Source organism: Leptonychotes weddellii, chromosome X, assembly GCF_054177405.1.
Source record: "Leptonychotes weddellii isolate Sample4059 chromosome X, ASM5417740v2, whole genome shotgun sequence".
NCBI classification, from domain to species: domain Eukaryota; kingdom Metazoa; phylum Chordata; class Mammalia; order Carnivora; family Phocidae; genus Leptonychotes; species Leptonychotes weddellii.
Window position 1 is genome coordinate 100,370,410 of NC_138385.1, and position 18,404 is coordinate 100,388,813.

General features: G+C 45.8%; 1 protein-coding gene across 6 annotated transcripts in view; it reads left to right on the forward strand.

Moving 5' to 3' along the window:
* Positions 1-18,404, forward strand: part of MID1 (midline 1) — a 584,284-nt gene that overhangs the window by 463,998 nt on the left and 101,882 nt on the right. For 4 of the 6 annotated variants that reach the window (XM_081809187.1, XM_081809190.1, XM_081809191.1 and 1 more), the window contains one exon: positions 15,576-16,291. In XM_081809187.1, the coding sequence (XP_081665313.1) occupies positions 15,632-16,291 (660 nt within the window). In that variant the 5' untranslated portion in view covers positions 15,576-15,631. Of the gene's footprint in view, positions 1-5,476; positions 5,717-15,575; positions 16,292-18,404 lie in introns of those variants that run through there. The other 2 variants (XM_081809189.1, XM_081809192.1) reach the window with 2 other exon arrangements.

An 18,404-nucleotide genomic window follows, 5' to 3' on the forward strand; every position in this document is an offset into this window, starting at 1 on the left:
CTCTCCTGTTTCTGTACCTCTTGTGAGCTGAGGTGCTGATGGCTTTTCTTGCAGACCATCTCTTCAAAGATACTTATTTGAATAGCAAACAGCTTGGAAGATCGAGATAGACTATCTCCCTCCAGGGTAGAAAGCAGGTTTGTTTGCTGTCCATTATAATAAAGATAACATCTCTCTATAGGGCAAATGTCAGGCAGGTTTGCTTGCAGTCCATAGTAAAAGATTCGGGTTTCCTAAGCTTGGGTTTCTCAGCTGTGCTACAACCCCCCTGTAAATGTAGTGTGCACTTGGGGGACAAGGAGAACTGACGTGAACACGAAACACACCAGGCCTGCTGTGCCCTGACTAACAACATCCTTTGTCTCTGACTCACGGGTCTCATGTCTTCTGCCAAAATCCAAGAAACTGGTAGGCTAACTGATTAGCTCGCAACTAGGAAAAATCTGAAACCCTGCACTGTTCTTAATAGTCTCACTTGTACCACCCATGCCAGGGTCTCTGATTTCCTGCAAAATCAAAAATTCTGACAAAGGATTTGTCTGGGACAGGGAGCTCTTCGGTGAGGAGCAGAGAACCAAGGACTCTAGGTCATGGTGGGAGACCCAATGATAATGAAGCGTGGCCTGTTGATAGCTGGGAAATACAGGAGATTGCCTATATGAAGACAGTTATTTAAAAATAATTGACAATAATAGAAATGCTGGTTTATTAGTCATATTAGTGCACGGAAGACATTCCATGCACGTTATTGAACAAATACATGGATTGCTATCCTCCCTGTTTCCACAAGTGGGTTGAACAAGTTTCCAACAAAAAATACAGATCATTAATGTACTCAAAGAAGAGTGGGAAGAGGTGATTCAGGACAAGAGAGGAAGAAGGGTGTGGGAGCTACAGTTTTGCTAGCACTTTTAAAACTCTGCCTCAATCCTCAGAAGACCCTTGAGATTGCTCTCATTGTCGAGTTTTACAGATAAGGAAACTGTAGAAGATAGGAAGAGGATCTGTGAGTAGAAGATATGTCGAGTAGCTGGCTTCTATCCGCCTTTGTTAGGAAATGGCAGAGCCGGGGTTTGAACTCAGGTTTATCTGGTTTCAAGGTACGCGTTTCTTTGCACGACACCACGCTGATGGTCTCACCCCAAAACTAGACCAAGGGTAGTTGGGCCAACTGAGCTCAGGGCTTAACCCCATCTTTTCTGCCAGCGTGTCACAGAGAAAGCCAGATGAAATGCACTGTCTAAAAGAGGAAAGCCTATGAGTTTTCCCTTCCTCTTACAATAGAAGGAGAGGGTGGGGAAAGACGAAAGAAGTGGAGTAGCAGTAGAACAGAGAAGAGGAAAGAGACGGCCATTTTGGAGGCATTGCAAGACAGGATATATTATTTGCTTTTCTGACCCCTTTAGCTTAGAGGCTGCAGTAATGATCATTATACCTCTCATTATGTGGTAAGTCCAATAAACCATACGAACTCTGATGATCTCACAAGATGTGTTGCCCTACCAGCAGCTTTAGCAGAATTTGCATTAGAAGAAAAGTAGAAGGTGATAAGAGCATGCCTTGACCAAACCGATCTGATCTGTTACATTCATGCGAGCTACTTAGTCGTGATGATTGTTCCTCAGCAAAGAACCCATTTGGTAGCTTCCCTGGGGGTTCTTGAAAGCTCTTTTTTTTTTTTTTTTTAAGGTTGTATTTAAAGTGTGAGACTATGCTCCGAATGGAGAGAGATGTTTTTTCTTTCTGTAAAAGATTCTGTTTCCTTATGAACGTCCACCAAGTTAGCTCAGTTATTTAATAAAAAACAGTATCTTATTTTAGATGGGTCAAAAACATCTAGTAATGTCAAGAAGTGGATCATGGGTTGAAGAGTGAGTGATTTAATGTGATTTGAAAGCAGTTTTAATTTTATGAAACTTTGCATGCGCGTGCGCATGTGTGTGTGTTTTAATGATAACCTAATTTTACTGCCCCAGACTTTTAAGATTTCTTGCTGCCTGGAGAGCTCATTCATCCATTAGCATTTACAGCTTTTCAAAGTATTTTTGCTCAAATTTCTCCCAAGAAGCCTCCTGCTTTTGTTCTGCGAGGACTCACAGTTCCGATGCTGTTCTTAATATCCTGTTTTCGTTTGTCAGCACTGTTGTCCTTTTCATTGCCATGTTCCCATCGTTCCCCTTCTCTCATGTGGTGCTTTTACAATAACAATTCAGAACAAAAGAGTCACTCCTTTTTCTGTTGCCTTCAAAAAAAAAAAAAGACTTCATCCCCTGACTGTAGGGCTTCAGTGATCACGGGAAACGTTTAAAGCTTGTTCTTCATAATAGTTAACCAGGAGTTGTGAATAAAGGTTACTTTTCTTTATTTTTTTAAGATCGCAAAGTAGCTTCAGGGCATTGTGAACATGAGGTTTTTGTGTGTGGCTGACTGTGAAGTTGAGAGAGAAAGCAATTTCCTTTGAGGAAAGGGGCTATCGTATTTGAGAGAATTTCCCGATCTGTCCATACAATAGGAATCAGTTACTATGTGACATTGTCATTACTTCAGTGAGTCATGGGACCTGAGTATTTGTGCGTGCCATTGAACGTCAGCTTTTCGGTGTTCAGAGAACAATGGTGGACTGCCATACTGGCCACCATCAGCAACTATTTATTGATGCATTTTTCTCCTGGTGGATAATGAGTGGGAAGGAGGGAGTGTGCACTTTCTCGGCCTCCTAGACGAGTATTGTATGAATGAAGTTAAGAAAAAGTTTTCCCAGTTGGCAAGCGTTTTTCCAGGTGGAATCTCCTTGCAACAATCCAGCTCAACCAGTCTGTCCTTCAGAGACTAGACCTCTTACGTCATTTTGCTATTTTCTGGGTAACCCTTTTCAGATATGAGCAGGCATTTTGGGGGGGTTAATATCTAAATTATGTACAGGTTTCCATTTTTGTGCAGGGGAAGGAACGTTTCTCTAATGCAGGAGGGATGTTGTAACTGAGGGGTTTGTGAAGAGTGAATTCCATCAAGTGTCCCAAGTAATTTTGCAAAGGTGCTTTTGTATATGGATGCATGTGGGTGTGTACATATATACACATCCCTATTTATATAGGACTACAAAAGTCAATTTCATTGTGGACATATATAGGATTTTAATTTAATTTTATTATGTTATGCTAGTAACCATACAGTACATCATTAGTTTTTGATGTAGTGAGCCATGATTCATTGTTTGCATATAACACCCAGTGCTCCATGCAGAACGTGCCCTGTTTAATACCCATCACCAGGCTAACCCATCCCCCCCACCCCCCTCCCCTCTAAAACCCTCAGTTTGTTTCTCGGAGTCCATAGTCTCTCATGTTTCGTCCCCCCCTCCGATTCCTCCCCCTTCATTTTTCCTTTCCTTCTCCTAATGTCCTCCATGCTATTCCTTATGTTCCACAAATAAGTGAAACCACATATATAGGGTTTTATATAGACATAGAGCAGTTCTACAAATGGGTATAGAAATGCCTGTTGAACTGAAATCACTTGGAAGAGCATTCAGGGAAGGCGGTGTTGAAGTGCTTTTTATCTGCGGGAGATTTCACTGGAATCAGCGGTGGCTTCCATTTCCACCAGCATCACAGTGGCGGTCCACTCTCCAGGAGAGGCGATTTAGACTTCTGTCAGGAGACTAGGTGTGACAAGTACTCGCTCTCTTCCTTCTCTCTCGCGTCTGCTATCGCTGCCTTCAGCACCAAATTCTTGCCTGACACTCGGTGCAGCATAGACCGGGGAAACATCAGTCATTTTCAATTGAATGTAAAATAGGTTCCATTTGCCTTTAACACTGGACGTTTTCTTTCTTCGTATCAACTGTAATAGACATGAAATGTCTGAGACCCTCTGATGGTGGGAAATCTCCTGTAGAGGTTGTCAGATTAGGCTCTGTAGAAGATTATAAAGGTTGTTGTTGTTTATCCTTCTCTTTTGTTTTTGAGGGGTGGAGTACGTGTTTGTTTCCTGGTGTTTCAACTCTAGACGTTCAGGCTGATTCCCCCCCCCCCCCCCCCGGCTGCGCCAAAATACAGACAAGTTAGCCACGTCCCGTAGAAATGTTGACAATTTTAATGTTGTTTTAACAAAGCAATGCTTTCAAATCTCACGATGAAAAAGTTCTTTCGAATTCTGTTTGATGTACGCGTGTCTTTTCTGTGGATAGCGAGGACTTCTTTGGGAAGTCATCTGTATGTGAAATTGAGTAATCCCTTTGTTTATTGTTAACAGACAAATGAAATTATGATTTGTACAGACATAAGCCAAGAAAGTATATGTTTGCATTTTTATGTCCAAACATGTGAAGCATGCTTTGGTTTACCGTGAGGTGTTGCAATGGCATGAAAGTAGGCGTCTCGACGTTCCAGCCAGGCAACAAGGAGACGGTCCTTGCCTCCTGCTCGCCCTTTAGCAAGAAGTTCTTACACACCTTTGGTGGAGGCCAGATGTCTGGGTTTGCACATGAATCGTGCAGGTTTGCAATCAGCCTGTTTTTTTGTTTTGGCTGGGTTTGGTTTTTTTACACTTTCCTGATGATTTACTTTAGTTGCAGTTTCTTGTCTTGCGTGGTGATAAGCAACATCCTTGAAAGAACTGCAGGGTAGGACTTTTTTTTTTTTTTTTGCTTTTGGGAAGACTACTGCCTCTTCTTCCTTTAGGCAGTCAGTTTTTAAAAGATTACTTTCCATTCTCAATTCACTCTTTTCTTTGCCATTCTGGAAACTGAAATCTGGGACACCCATCACAGATTTGCTCTTACATGTATATGTAGGCATTATACATATATATAAACGTATGTCTATATGATAGGTTATATGCATGCATAATATATGCATATATGTATGTGTATATATGTATTGCTTCTGTGTGTATAGGCATATGTATGTGTTTCATACACATGTATTTTCATTTGTTTATCAGGATGATAAATTGCAATTTAGATCTCTATTTTGGGAAGGAAAAAATAAGCACTTTATTGTGTCTGTACGAGAGATAGTTCTTCTTGATGTAATGTTTTAAAAAACTCCTTCCAGGTATTATATTTTAATTCAGAAGATAGACACAAAATAATCAGTATATTATTTAAAAAACAACAACAACAGCAACAACAACCCGGCGTCCAGCACATAATGTGATCGTGTGCTTCGGGGGGCAAGGGAGGCGAGCGCCCGTTGCTGACCCCGGGAGCTGGACAGGACGCTCCAGTTGGCAGCATGGGAAATTGGCACCCAGCACTCAGCTGTGGGACACTGACCCGCTGCTGGTCCCCGTGAGCAAGGAGGGTACAGATCTCCGTGCCAAGTCATCGTTTTCTGGGGGGGGACCAAGCGGTGGGTATTAATCTGCCCTGAGCTGCCTTTTCATTTGGCTTGAGTTGAACGTTGAGTGGGCGAGAGCACAGGGAAGCCCTGCCGAGCTGTGTGGAAAAGGCAGTTGGAAAGCAAGAGGGAGTTTTGATTCTTCAACTCGGCAACCCTGGCGGGGTGGGATGAGGTGGAGCTGGCCTTCCTGGAATTGTCGCGTCGATTTTCCTGTTGTGTTTCACTGTTGACGCTCTCCCAGACACACAGGACTGCTCCGCCACGGCCTGCCACCCGCCATCTGGTCTCGGTGGCCTGTCTGTCATTTCGTGGGTCCCCATCCTCTGCCTACGGCGATGTTTCTTCAACAAGAACTAGGGTGCAGCCCATTGGTGGGTATTCGAGGTGATCTCTTTGTAAGAATCTGGAGAGATGCTAAGAGAACTAGTAAGGACAAATGTGCTATTTCTTGTTTGTAACCTATTTATCAGTCTTAACAGTAGGACAAATTGCATTGGTGAGACTGTCGCGGGGGTTTCTGTACTGTGAGGGCAGCGGGATGGGGGCAGTTGGTCCTGGAGAAATCAGGACTGCTTTTTTGCATTGTCATTGGTGTCTTTTTTTTTTCTTGTCTGCTTGTATAAATGAACTCCAGAAGGTGTATTTAAGCATTCTGTTAAGTAAATTTGGAAGACTAGGTTTCAATTAAAATAACCAGACAGTGTGACCTAGCTCCCATTTCTCCTTAATTTTTATCATTAAAGCCTTCATATCCCCAAAGACATCTGCTGTGCTTCCAAGTGATTCTTTTCAGGAATGTTCATTCATTATTAATCAGGTTGCATGGTCAAGAGAGTATGTGATTATCCTAGAGATCCAATTACTAAAAAACCGAGCACGTTATGGACAGATGTGGAAGGATAGCGGAGGTTTTGCGAACAGTTTAATTCAATCTGCATGAATTCCACCAGGCCGGGGCGGCAGTGGCGGGGGGGGGGGGGGTGGTTTGGTGAAATTAAAAGTCTTCCCTGTTTCTCACTTTTGGTATTAGGTGAAACATTTTAACTTCCAGCACTCCTCAGAATAAAGACCGAGTGGCAAGTTATTAAAAACATCTATTGTATTAATTTGTTACTTTAAAACTTGAGACTAGTGCCTCAGTGCTTACCTGCTTGTCACGGTTTTGTTTTGTTTTTTCCCAGTCAGTCCCTCTGGTCCCTTAAAATTTGGTTGGCAGAAATTCTTAGTCATCCATCACTGATTAAGGGAACGGATTTGAGTGTGCTGACAGTCGGAGGTTAACCACAGCGCTCTTTCAGAGGCATTACCTATAGAGTGTTACAGATCACTTTTTTTTCCCCCACCTGTTCCTGCTAGTGTGTTATTTGTATTGTTGCTTTAAGGGCCACTTTGCATTTTGACTGCTCTCTGCCGCAATTTGGAGTAGGAAGTAGCCTCTGTTGTGGTATCAATTTCCAGTCTTTCAGAATGCCAGTAAATTCAGTTGGATCTCCCTCTCCCCTCTGCATCGCGTCTATGGCCCTGTTTTACTGTGCATTTACTGACTCGCCTGTGTCTCAAATCAGCCAGGGTGCTAATCGGTAAAGCAGCGTTTGGGTAGGGTGTTTATTCTGTGGTTTTTATAACTCAAAGCTAAATACTAAACCATGACCAAATATGCAGACGTTGAGTGCTCGTATTATGTTATTTAAAATACTCTATTTGTGGTGAATTCCTCTTGAGTATAGTACCCAGTTTCTATTGTTTCTGCCTCACAAGCTGAGGTTAATTTCTAGAGGTTCACAGTTCCAAAGTTTTGAGTCCTCTGAAAGTCCGTGTTTCTTCTGATCTAAGATAAAAACATCATTCCACGATCCTCAAAAAAAAAAAAAAAAATCCACCTGTGGTTCTATAACAGGGATAATCTCAGAGCAAAAATCCAAATGGCAATAAGCCAGCTAAATCTTCATTACCCATGTGAAGAGAGGGGATAGGAAATTGACTTGGTCGTAGTTCTGAAATGTAGGACTCTCTAAAGAAAATTTACTCCTAGAATTTGGGATGCTGTTTGTTAGTTACAACACTTTTGAGGGCTTTCTCTCTGCCAATCGCCCAAATCGTTTTTATGTGATCTGGTGTAACATTTGTACAGTTTTGGTGGTGTGTTTGTCGTTTCGGTTCTGTTTTGGTAAATTTAACATCAAGCTTAGTTTCCATACCCCAGAGGATATGTAGAAAAAAACGGGAGGAAGTGCCTCAGGGATCATCCGGGCAGTGGCTGTGAGCCACCTGGTAGGAACAGTTGACCGCCGGCCACCCAGTGTTGGTATCCAAGTTTATTCCTTGGTCTAGTGACTCATGAATTTCCCTCATAGTGATGGCTTTCAGAGCCGTCGAAAGTGAGGGACTGAAAGTAAAATTACTGGTGGCTGGAATGTGTGCTCTTTGTCATACACTCCAAATCAGAAGAGTGATCATTGTTCATGGAGTTTGCAGACATGACATAGAGTAGTTGCAGGGAAGCGCTGAGAGATGGGTTTACCTTATGATTAAAATGTCAAAACACCGTTAAGAGAAATTTGGAATTAAGAAACTCCTGGATGACATGCTGACAATCAGGTAGCTCCTTCTAGTGGGTGATTGAACTCAGAGACTGCACTTGGTCTGGAGACTCCTAATTCTTGGTCACTTGCATATGTGGGTGAAACTTCCATACTCTGGGGATTTTGATCTGGACCTGCTCACTGACGTTGGCCACAGGTTAAACCTCGCAATGCGTGTCTTCTTCCCAAGGGCTCCTCGGTGTTCCTTCAAGGTGCAGGTTCTCTTCTCTGTGTCACTGCAGACGTCCAGGGAGACTACCAGGAATAAAGTGGTGAAATTCTAACATGAGCTAGTGAGCAGGATGATAGCAAGGCTTGTGACAGCACAGGGGGTTGAATGTTTTCTTTGCATGGACTTGCCCAGACGATGGTTTTGCTCTTACTTCAGAGGAGAGGGCAGAAAAGATGACTCCAACAGCCAGGAAGCTTCCTCCTCACTTGCATCTCGCTGGCTGAGAACAGTAATCCATAAGGACATCCAGCCTGAGTTCCCCATCTCCCTTCTCAGTTCCAAACCTTGTATCTCCACTAAGTCCTGGTGTCCGTCCTCTTCTACTGGGGACTGCCTCCTTGAGTCCGTTTCCCCCAAGAGCCCGCACCTTGGACAAAAGAAAGCCCTTCTCCCTCCAGGAAAGTCCTCCTCCTGGGATGTGTGCTACCTCCGGATGATATACTTGGAGCCCAGAGGGGGCGAGGGGCCATCTGCCCAGGCAGCTGGTTCAGCCAGATCACCTTAGCCATCACCTGGGTGCCAAGGTCCGATCATCCTTGCAGCCCTCACCGCCCGCTGTCCATCTCTCTCTTGATTAATTTTTCTTAACCCCAAAAGGCACGAGCCTCTGACATCCGGATTTATCATGGGGGATTTCGAGGAGTAGGTGGTCATTTGGCTCAGGCCACCCATTTTACGATTGGCCTCAAATTTAGACGATGAGTGTTAACTCCGTATGAGATTTGTGTTTGTGTCTGCACTCGCGCGTGTGTGCCTATATCAGTTCCGGAGCTGATCCAGCTCTACTGAAAGAATGGGATGAATCATGTAACTTTAAACCACAGTCCCATTACTGATCACTCTCTTGTGTACCAGGAAATACTATTTTTAAATGAATGTTTCGGTTATTTTGTAAATATGGTAGTTACACCGCTTTGCGGTTTTCAGCTAAAAGCCTTACCTTAATTGTAAACATTTAAGGCATGTTGCACTATTTATAGCCATGTTCTAAAACAATTCTTCTTTGTTTAATATGAAATCTCCAAATACAACAATGGCCAGGGTTCTCTGGGCCTCTAGGAGGTTCTGCCGTCAGCTTAAAAAAACCAGAAAACAAAAACAAGAAAATAAACATGAAACACACTCAAAAAAAAAAAAAAAAAAAAAGAATCTCACAAAGGGGAAAAGGATCTGTGCTGGGAAGGAAGGCAAAGGCAGCTGCTAAGAGCAGCAAATGGTCCCATCCCCCGGGTTCCTGGGATGGGAGGTGAGTGCGTGGGAATCAGGTTGAAGAAGCAGTTCGGGAGACACTTGGGCAAGGTGTTGAAACAGGAGCTAAGGCATCCATTGGGACTCATCCTCTGGCCAGCAGGGAGCTAGCTGCTCAATGTGTGGGCCTCTAAGAGAAGTGACAGGAAAATGACGAGGTGCCAGAAGCATGTGGCAAAGATGAAACTGAGGGACAAAAAGATTGGAGGTAAGGAATCAAATTAGGAGGTGTTTGTGTGTGGGGGAGTGGGGTGTAATAGTCTAGGAATGCAGGAAAGAAGATCTGGATCAACCCAGAGGCAGTGAGAGCAGAGAGAAGGAAACCAATCAAAGAACGAGGGATTGACCCTCACATGTCTTGGCTGATGATTTGGATTTGGGGGAAGGAGAGTGTGTGGCTTCCTATTGATGCTGGAACAAATTACCAGCGCCATGATAGCTTAAACCACACTGGAGGGCAGAGTGTCTGCAGGGCTGTGTTCCTTCAGGAGGCTCTGGGGCAGACTGTTTGTTTGCCTTTTGCAGCTTCTAGAAACAGCTCACATTCCCTGACTTGTGGCCCTTCCATCTTCAAAGCCAGCGACGGTCATCGAGTCTTTTCTGCATCTCATCACCTGGCCCTACTCTTCTGCCTCTCATTTCCACATGTGAGGGCCCCTGTGATTCCGTCCAGTGCACGTGGATCGTGCCCTCATCTCCCCCATTTTCAGGCCAGCGGTAGCAGCCTCACGAGGCGAGTTTCGGACTTGCAGTGATCAGGAGAACGGAAGCACCATGAGGAGACTCCAGAGGCTTGTAGGGCATACAGGTTTGGGAGGGAAGCTGATGAAACCCATGGGACGCACACTCCAAATTGAGGCATTTACAGTAAATGAAGCAGAGCACTCACTATCTGTGCTGAGCTGGGATTCTGGAAAGAGAGACCCTGCGAGAGACAAGCCTAGGAGTCATTCTCATAGACGCTGTACGAGAAACGAATGAACAACCTGGATGGCTTTTTTTTTTTTTAATTGAGGTGTAATTGACATATAACATTACATTAGTTTCAGGTGTGCAACCTGACTCCCTATTTGTACATACCGTGTTATTACCTACAGCCACCGTGCTGTACATTACACCCCCGGGGCTTCTTTCTTTTACAACTGGAAGTCTGTACCTTTTGACCCTCTTTGATGACCTTTGGACGGAGGGCCAGACCCTCAGAAAACACCCAGGCTCTGCTTCGCTGGAAGGAGAAGTCAGCAGTGCTTAGAGAGAGGAAAGCCAGAAGAGCACAGTTTCAGTGACACACAGAATGAGAGAGGGTGGGACAGGAGGAAGACAGGGGTGTGAAAACCTTGACATTATCGGTTTTCCTCAGAAGTCTTGAATTTGTAAGAAAGTTTCTGGAAAAGGTGTCTTGCATCCAGTGCGTCCCAGGAAGCGAGGCTCAAGTGCAGCCCATGGCTAAGGACGGTCCTGCTTAGGGATTGTTCGGAGTGAGTGCTGGAAGAAACTGGAGGGAACATCTGTGGACGCTGTCCCAGGGCCACGCAGCTAATAAAATAGCTGAACTGCGTGTCATCCTCGACCGTCTGGCCGCCCATCCGGCTCTCTCCTTTCCCTCTATTCCATGCCCTGTTTTAGACTACAAACCGTGGACAAGCAGAGGTGTGAGCTGTAAATTGTCGCCATTCCCAGTTTGTTGCAAGGGGTTCCCATGATTACCCACATCCTCCTCTGAATGAGGACCAATCAGCCCATTCAGAAAAATGTTGAGCTATAGAATTTCCTGACAATGATACGCACGTGTGATTTCCTTCTATTGTAACGAAGGCTAAGAATCTCTCTCTCTCTTTTTGAGGACTAGACATTAAATTATGGGAGTTAAGAAAAGGAAAAGATAACATTTTTCGCAAATCCCCCCCCACCACACACACCTGTTTGGTGAACCCCCGTTCATCTTCAAAAATCCTTCTCACATATTGCCTCCTTCGGGAAGTTTCCCGTCTTCTTCTCCCCCGGTCTTTGGCACGTGTCTTTTTCTATGCTGTTTTCTCTCCCCATAAGATCACTGAGGCAGGGGCCAAGTGTTACTGTCACTTGTACCAGCACCAAGAGCCTAGAGAGGCTTCAATATTTGCTGAAAGAGTGAATGGTATTTTCATTTCTCAAAAAGCTAAAAAATAAATCATGCTAATTTTCTCGGGTGGGGGAATAGCGTGCATGCTTACCAGTGACATATTGTTGAGTAATGTCACCAGAATATTACCTACACCACAGCAAGATCTGCATCAAAGGAGAAAAAAAATCAGATCCACTATAGATATCGAACCCAGAGCCCCTTCCCTTTTGGCAACATATGGGCACAAGATTCCGAAAATTGGCTGAACCTCACTGCGCATCCAGATACTTAGTCATCACTTAATACCATTAAACCAACATCTGCAGCGTAGATGCTTGCACAAAACACCGTGCCAAGCGCTATGGCAATAAAAGCAAAAGATCCCGTTCTGAGCAGCTGCTATTAAATCATTCTTAACATGAAGTGCCCCTAAGCACTCGACTCAACATTATTTCCATTGATGTCAGGGTGAAATCCCATTGCCTATCATTTCCCGTTAGCGTTCGAAACTTGTACCCGCTTGTCCACGTCTCACCCCACCGCCGTTCCCTTGTTGCCCGCACAGCATTTTAGTCCTGTCTCTTTGGGAGGGATTCTCACTTCTCTGTTGTCTGGTTGTACGTGTCTCTATCTTCTACTCCGTGGGTCAGCAAAATAAGATCCTCGGGCTAAATGGAGCTTGCTACCTGTTCTTGTAAATCCGATTTTTTTTTTAAATTTTATTTCTTTATTTGACAGAGAGAGACACAGCGAGAGAGGGAACACAAGCAGGGGGAGCGGGAGAAGGAGAAGCAGGCTTCCCACCGAGCCGGGAGCCCGATGCGGGGCTCGATCCCAGGACCCTGGGATCGTGACCTGAGCCGAAGGCAGACGCTTAACGACTCAGCCACCCAGGGGCCCCTGTAAAGCCGATTTTATTGGCCAGCCGCACTCACTCATTTGTGTATTGTGTGTGACGGCTTTGGCGTGCCACAACACTGCATCTGACAGCTGTGTCAGAGACCGTCTGGCCCGCAGTGCCAAAAATAGTTACTCTCTGGCCCCCTATAGAAAAAGTTTGCTGACCTCTGTTCCAATATGTTGAGAGATCCTTTGAGACAGCGGTGTTGTATTCTTTGAGGGTTTTAACCCCAACAGCTGTCTGTTTCCCAACTCATTCAACCCACGTTTGAGTCCCACTGTGTGCAAGGCACTGTTCCAGGGGCTGGCAGGACATCCCTCAAAGAGCCAAGCCAAGTCTCTGCTCCACATGGAGCTCACCTTCTACCCGTGGGGCAGCGGGGAGTGATGATGGCTCAGTGACCAAACTAGCAGAATATGTTGGGTGACAAAAGTTATGGGGAAGGACAAAGTGAGGCGGGGGGGGAGGAGGGTGAGCAGGGGAGAGGATCGCCGTGATGGGTGGGTAGGTGGTCGTGGGGGTAGCAGGGGAATTGGTCTTCTGTGGGTTCACAAAGAGGTGGCACTGCAGCAGAGAGTCACGTGGATTCCAAAGACCTTGGGGAGGGGAGATGGGACGTGCTTGGCACGTTGGGCGCATCACGAGGAGGCCGTGTGCCCAGAGCCGAACGAGGGCTCGCGTGGGAGGAAGTGAAGTCACTGTCTGAGTCTGTTTTCTGGGGCCGGTTTGATTTTGCTGAGTTGCTCCCTGAGGGAGATGGGAAGCCCCTGGAGGGGAGAGCAGAGAAGAGGCAGGCTCGGTCATGTTTTAACAGGATCTCTGGCTTCGGGAGTAAAAGATTGCGGGTGGGGGCCAGAGTGAGCAGAAGGCAGGAAGCCATTCGGAAAGGTATTGTGATAATCCAGGTAAGGCGTGATGTTGGCTGGCCCACGACCACAGAGCCGGGGTGGTGAGGGTGCCAGATTCTGGCTTCGCGAGCCAGCTCGCTTAACGTCTCAGCTCAGATGTCAGCGTTTCCACCGGGGTCGGCAGCAAAATCACCTCTAGAAATTGTGATTGCGCCGCGCTGGGTTGGAATCCTGGCACCTGCAGAAAAATACAGTCTTTCCTCGCAGCTCTCCAGACATAATTGGGGCTCATCCCTGTGTGGAGATCTATCGGTAGGCGTTCTTGTCGCACCTGAGAACAAAGTGGGCCAAAAGGGCGACGGTTTCCCTTTAATTTACTTTCTTCAGATGGGAAGAGAGAAGAAACCCGATTTAGAGATAATTCTGTTTTTCCACGATTAACCAAAATAATGATTAATAGGTAAACCTTTTCAATTTCGTCCAAGCCATCTGTCAGAAGGGGTGGCTAGGACCGAGCGGGGACGGCAGGTTGTGCAGACATGAGTAAGCTTTCATATTTCAAATCTCAGCTGCCCGCTCATTCTTCCTCGTGTACTTAATATTCGCGAATGGCTGAAGATCTTTTTAAGATACCAGGCTTCTATGAAGCCAGCAGCTCTTTAATTTTTAACAAACTCAGCACGCACTTGACGCTTTTAATGATCAATTCCTGTTTAGTTGATGGCAATATGAGCATTAGCTTAACCAAAGCCCCACATGGTATTTCTGAGGGATGCTATTTCAGAAAGGGGCAGCGCATTCTAGAAATCGCGAGTTTTGTAAATAAAGGGAGGTGCGAATACAAAAAGGCCGATTGTCCGAATCGCTAAACGGTAGAAGTGGATGTGAAGCGGGCCAAGAACCCCCCAACTCCCCCCTCCCCCCGGCCCCCCGAGGGTGATTGGAACCTGGCGTCCCCTGGGTGAGCTGCACTGTTCTCCCACAGGCCGCACTGGACTGCATCTAATATGCCCGGCGCTGTTCTGCAGACCTCTGCTAACGGTCTGGAAAGGGAGATGGTTCAAAGAGGCTTGGTTCCCAGGCCTGCTAATGAGCATGAGGCCTCTTCCCTGGTAATGAACCGGGGTCTGTGCGGGATTCTTTTCCCCTGCCTTTTCTGAAGGGAAGGCAGGCAGGAGTTCACAAAAGCAACAGCCCGTCTTCGGGGTGCGGGGAGCGTGCAGCTGGGCCACCCAAAGGCAGCCTGGCGGGGAGCGACAAAGCTCACGGAGACCGAGCCCAGGGCCGACAGGGCTCTGGGTGTGAGGCTGGATCTCCTGCCGGCCCGGCCTGTCGGTGGCCACAGGGACAAGCCCTTGATGGGACTCCTTCGGCCAGGCGGGCTTCACAGGATCCCTCAGCTGCCCTTGCAAGCCTCCTCAGAGTACTGCTGCCTGCGCTGCAGTCGTTAGCCCTGCTGATAACTTACCAATGAATATTGAAGCCACGAAAATCCTTGTCCTAATTAACTAAATCGTTACTAGTCGGTACCCAAGCTCACCACAGCCACTGAAAAGGCCCGCAGATATTTTTCTCTGCTTCCCTCTGCCCACCCACATCCCACTGCTGAATTAAACAATAGAATTATTCAAGAGAGTAACGAACACATGCCAAAAAACATGGCCTCGATCACAATCATCTCTGTGAAAGTCAGTGTTTTTCCGCAGGAATATATTTTGGTAGCTGACATCCCGTATTTAAGCATTATCATTTCCGCTGAAGTCATGCGTTTGATCTCATGCACATTTCATGCCCATTTCCACAAGAAGCGCCTTTCTACTTCTCTGAAGCCTGCGGTGGTGTCGTAAAAAGTCCTGTAGACGCATAAACATTCACGTGTAAGTTCATCAATTCAAAGTTAGGAAAGACTAGTTCGTTAATTAACATTTCTACATTTTAATTTTCCACACAAGGTAAAACTTGGCCGTGACACAGTAAGATTATTGTCATTAGATACAAATTATGGAGATTACAGTTTCAATAACTTGCCAGTCTGGAGTAAGACCTTTTAACAAACAAAATTGCGGGGGGAAAAAAAAAATTTTTTTTCTGCTTTTGGTGACTGGGAACTTTGAGAAAATGTTAGTTGGTATGCTGGCTTCGGGTGTTTCTCCCCTCCTTATTCCCCCAGTGAATAGAAAGAGAATTATTTGGAATGCACACGCATTTACCCTTCCATGACCTGCGTTTGGAATTATTCTGAGATGCATTCAAAGCTGACAGCTCCCTATGGCTGACCCCCTCGCGCCTAATCAGATCTTACATTCTGTTTCCAGATAGCTGATCAGCTTCCTTGGATTTTGCTGATGACCCAGGAGAGCTTTGCCTGAAGATGGAAACGCTGGAGTCGGAGCTGACCTGCCCTATTTGTCTAGAGCTCTTTGAGGACCCTCTCCTGCTACCCTGTGCACACAGCCTCTGCTTCAACTGCGCCCACCGCATCCTGGTGTCACACTGCGCCACCAACGAGTCCGTGGAGTCCATCACCGCCTTCCAGTGCCCCACCTGCCGACATGTCATCACGCTCAGCCAGCGAGGTCTAGACGGACTCAAGCGCAACGTCACCCTGCAGAACATCATCGACAGGTTCCAGAAGGCATCCGTGAGCGGGCCCAATTCCCCTAGCGAGACCCGCCGGGAGCGGGCATTCGACGCCAACACCATGACCTCCGCTGAGAAAGTTCTCTGCCAGTTCTGTGACCAGGATCCTGCCCAGGATGCTGTGAAGACCTGTGTCACTTGTGAAGTGTCCTACTGTGATGAGTGCCTGAAAGCCACTCACCCAAACAAGAAGCCCTTTACAGGCCATCGTCTGATTGAGCCAATTCCGGACTCGCACATCCGGGGGCTGATGTGCCTGGAGCACGAGGATGAGAAGGTGAATATGTACTGTGTGACCGATGACCAGTTAATCTGTGCCTTGTGTAAACTGGTTGGGCGGCACCGAGATCATCAGGTGGCAGCTTTGAGTGAGCGCTATGACAAATTGAAGGTTAGTCCGATCCGCCTTAAGCCAACCCCTTTCTGCCGGCAAATGTCATGGAAATAAAAAGTGTACTCACTGCCAGCTGCATGGCAGGTGAAGCTTTTCTCTTCACCTTTGTTATCTGATTAGTTTTAGCATGTTTTCTGGCAGCCTGTAAATGTTGCACAATCAGGGTATCTTGTAAAAGTTGACTGCTGCTTGTAATTTTCGCGTTGTCAAGGTGAGGGCGAATTTGAAAGATCTGGATCATTTTCAGTCCTTGCAGGGGAGAGAGAGAGGAAGAGACAGAGAGAGGGAGGGAGGAAGAGAGAGAGGGGGGCGGGGGGGGGGAGAAGGAAAGAAGGAATGGCAGATAAAAATCTGGCTTTGGGCATTTTGGGGGCATTTATTTTCTTCACTCATTAACGAAAGCTAATTTCACCCGAATTGTACCTGTATCCAGTTACTTGCACAAACAAAAGGATAGAGGGAGGAATGCCTATAGCAAATGTGGGATTTTAGAGGACATGTGACCTTGTATTTCTTGTGTGAATGATATCCAGGTTATTGGGGAGCTAGAGTGCTCTGACGATCTCGGGTTTCGCCAAGAAATTCCTTTTCGTGTAGGCTTTTTCTTCGGTAAGGTTACAGGCGAGGCTGTTTGAACTTCACTTTTAACGTGAAGTTATTAACCTAGCTCCAGCTCGGGGGATGATAATTAATATGACTATACGTCAAATTAAAAATCACTCTCTAAGTATGGATAGAATGCACCAGGGAAGAAATAAGTCAGGTCTCCAGATGTCTGTCGAACTTCAGGCGATGGTGGGTCTAATTATGGCAAACTCAGCCGAGAGTTTGCTCTAATAGTGAGAGACTATGCTCACCGGTTAATTTTAGATCACAAGACGCCAATTAAAAGGAAAGGAAGTATAAATTAAGAGCTTTGAGTAAATATATATTGAAGTCCTTCCTCTCAGGAAAAACACACACCGTGTTGTTGAGCAAACAAAAAATGAATCACATGATCGAGAGTGTTATCACTCAGGGCACATCGTCACCTCTCACAAATGGTTCCTGTCACTTTTCCTTAGCGCGCTAATGGGTGGTTGTGTTTACCGGGACCTCATAGTTTATTTTGTGACGCTGGGATTAATGGACCACACCTGTGATTTGGTCAGGCTGTTTCTTGAGATGCTGAGGGTAACTGGTGAGCTGAAGTCAATCCTGCTTCTGAATGTCACTTGGAGAACCTGGGCAGCATGCCTCACTTTTAAGTGTCCAAGGACTGCTGGTGCAGATCCGTCCGTAAACGCGGAGAAGAAGTTAAGCCTGAGGACTTAGGTGCTGGGGACAAGGGGAGACAGACGCCGACTTGTTTTCTAGTATAGTGCGTGGCACTAGCCAAAAACACACCTCTAGAGATAATGATAGCAAAGGCAACGCGTGTGTGCATTGTGCCTCCGATATGCTTCGGAAATTGACATGGCAGTCGATTTCAGAAGCCGAGGTGATCATTTCCTCCCCTTTTCGGCTGGGGACAGAACGTTTAAGATGACTGGACATGGGTGTTTTTGCTTTCCAAAATGTGAACATGGCGGACGGGAGTCTTTATCAAAAAAAAAAATGTCCCTTTGACTGGATTAACACTGGCTTTTAACAGTCAATTGTTGAAACACCACAATGATAGATGTTCAGTATTCAGCCGCCTCCAGACTTGATATTTAAACTTGGTAGTCAAGTTCTGCTCATTATTTGTGTACTATCAGAGAGGAGTTATTAATTATTTACGGAACATCTCCAAATTTATGAGGAGATAACTATCAGGCTCTAAGCTCTTTTTGTGATGAAAATGAAGCTCTTCAATTATAGACCTGCACACTTGTCTCATCAAGCCCGTGGGTTAGCAGTCGTCGATACTGTCACCGAAGGGCCTGACAATTAACGGTGCAGTGTATTTTATCTTCTAATTACAGAAATAGAAGCATATAAACAGCACCCAGTGCACCAAAGCGCATCTACAGCCACTCAACAAAATATGCTTATGAGCATTTAAACAGGTAACCTGCTAGCATGGCATGTTTGTCCTAAAACACACCACTTGCATTAGAATAAAAAGGTGATAAGAATATATTGACAT